Genomic DNA, 1,506 nt, shown 5'->3' with positions numbered 1-1,506 from the left:
ATGATGGAGGAAGGGCCCCCCAACTCCAGCAAAGGCCAGCAAGGCTGGTTTGCATCCAGGAATGGCAGCAGCAGCTCCTTGGACCTGGAATCTGTGGTGCAACCCCTCGCCTTGAACCCATGGGACGTCGTCCTCTGCATCTCCGGGACCATTATCTCCTGCGAGAACGCCATTGTGGTGGTGGTCATCTTCTACACCCCAGCTTTCCGGGCTCCTATGTTCCTTCTCATTGGCAGCTTGGCCACAGCCGACCTCCTGGCCGGTTTGGGGTTGATCCTGCATTTTGCCTTTGTCTACTTCATCCCGTCGGAGGCGGTCAGCCTGCTCACGGTGGGGCTCCTGGTCACCTCCTTCACAGCCAGCGTCAGCAGCTTGCTGACCATCACCATCGACCGCTACCTGTCCCTCTACAACGCCCTGACCTACTACTCGGAGAGGACGGTCACCAGGACTTATATCATGTTGGTCCTCACCTGGGGAGCCTCCATCTGCTACGGGCTCCTGCCCATCATGGGCTGGAACTGCCTGAAGGAGCCCTCCTCCTGCAGCATTGTCAAGCCCCTGACGAAGAACCACCTCATCATCCTCTCCGTCTCCTTCTTCATGGTCTTTGCGGTGATGCTCCAGCTCTACGTGCAGATCTGTAAGATCGTCTGCCGGCACGCCCACCAGATCGCTGTCCAGAGACATTTCCTGGCCAGTTCCCACTACGTCACCACCCGAAAAGGCATCGCCACCTTGGCCGTCATCCTGGGCACCTTCGCTTCGTGCTGGCTGCCCTTCGCCATTTACTGTCTCCTGGGGGATTACAGCTACCCGGCCCTCTACACCTACGTCACCCTCCTCCCCGCCACCTACAACTCCATGATCAACCCCGTCATTTACGCCTTCAGGAACCAGGAGATCCAGAAAGTGCTGTGGACCGTGTGCTGTGGGTGCTTCTCCTCCACCATGCCTTTCCGCTCCCGCTCCCCCAGCGATGTCTGACCCAGCCCCCCCTCCCCAGCCTCTCTGCACCTCTCACTTACCCATTGCGGTCGGGGGATTTTCCTTTTTTCCCCTTTTCATGCCCAGAGACACATGGCAGGAGCTCTTGGAATCGAGCAGCTCTTCCCAGCCCCGTCCTTTTGGGCACAACCCCTTCTCTTCTTCTATTTTTCCACTTTTTGAATTTACAGGAGAGAAAAGCATATTTTTTATCCATAATATAATCTATATTTATGCACGTGAGAGAGAGGGGGGAGTTCCTCATATTTTCTTTAAAACTATTTATGATGCTTTATTTTTTTAAGGGGGGGCGATGCCAGGAACGTTCGCTCCCCTCTTGCTTTTTTTACAGCCTCGTTATTTACCTCAGAGAGTTAAAAATATATTTTGTACGTTTGGGGAAGGGGGGGGGAGACTCGCTTGCCAGAGGAGGAGGGGCTCGAACCCACCCCCTTCTCCCAGCTGTCCATCCCTTTATTTATTATTTTTTTAATTATTATTTAATATGATTTTAATGCC

The 1,506-nt window shown here is 53.9% G+C and overlaps 1 protein-coding gene across 1 annotated transcript; it reads left to right on the top strand.

The window, feature by feature from the left end:
* On the top strand, positions 1–987 carry GPR3 (G protein-coupled receptor 3). The gene has a single exon (XM_009648468.1). The coding sequence runs from the start codon at positions 1–3 to the stop codon at positions 985–987; it is 987 nt and encodes a 328-aa protein (XP_009646763.1).
* The last annotated feature ends 519 nt before the right edge of the window (positions 988–1,506 follow it).

The sequence above is a fragment of the Egretta garzetta genome, unplaced genomic scaffold (genome assembly GCF_000687185.1).
Source record: "Egretta garzetta isolate BGI_Z169 unplaced genomic scaffold, ASM68718v1 scaffold101, whole genome shotgun sequence".
In the NCBI taxonomy this organism is placed as follows: domain Eukaryota; kingdom Metazoa; phylum Chordata; class Aves; order Pelecaniformes; family Ardeidae; genus Egretta; species Egretta garzetta.
Note: the sequence above shows the minus strand (reverse complement) of the source record. Positions and strands in the feature narration are given on the sequence as shown.

Excerpts from the sequence above, each read along its gene's own strand:
- GPR3 (XM_009648468.1), top strand. The coding sequence starts at position 1 with ATGATGGAGGAAGGGCCCCCCAACTCCAGCAAAGGCCAGCAAGGCTGG.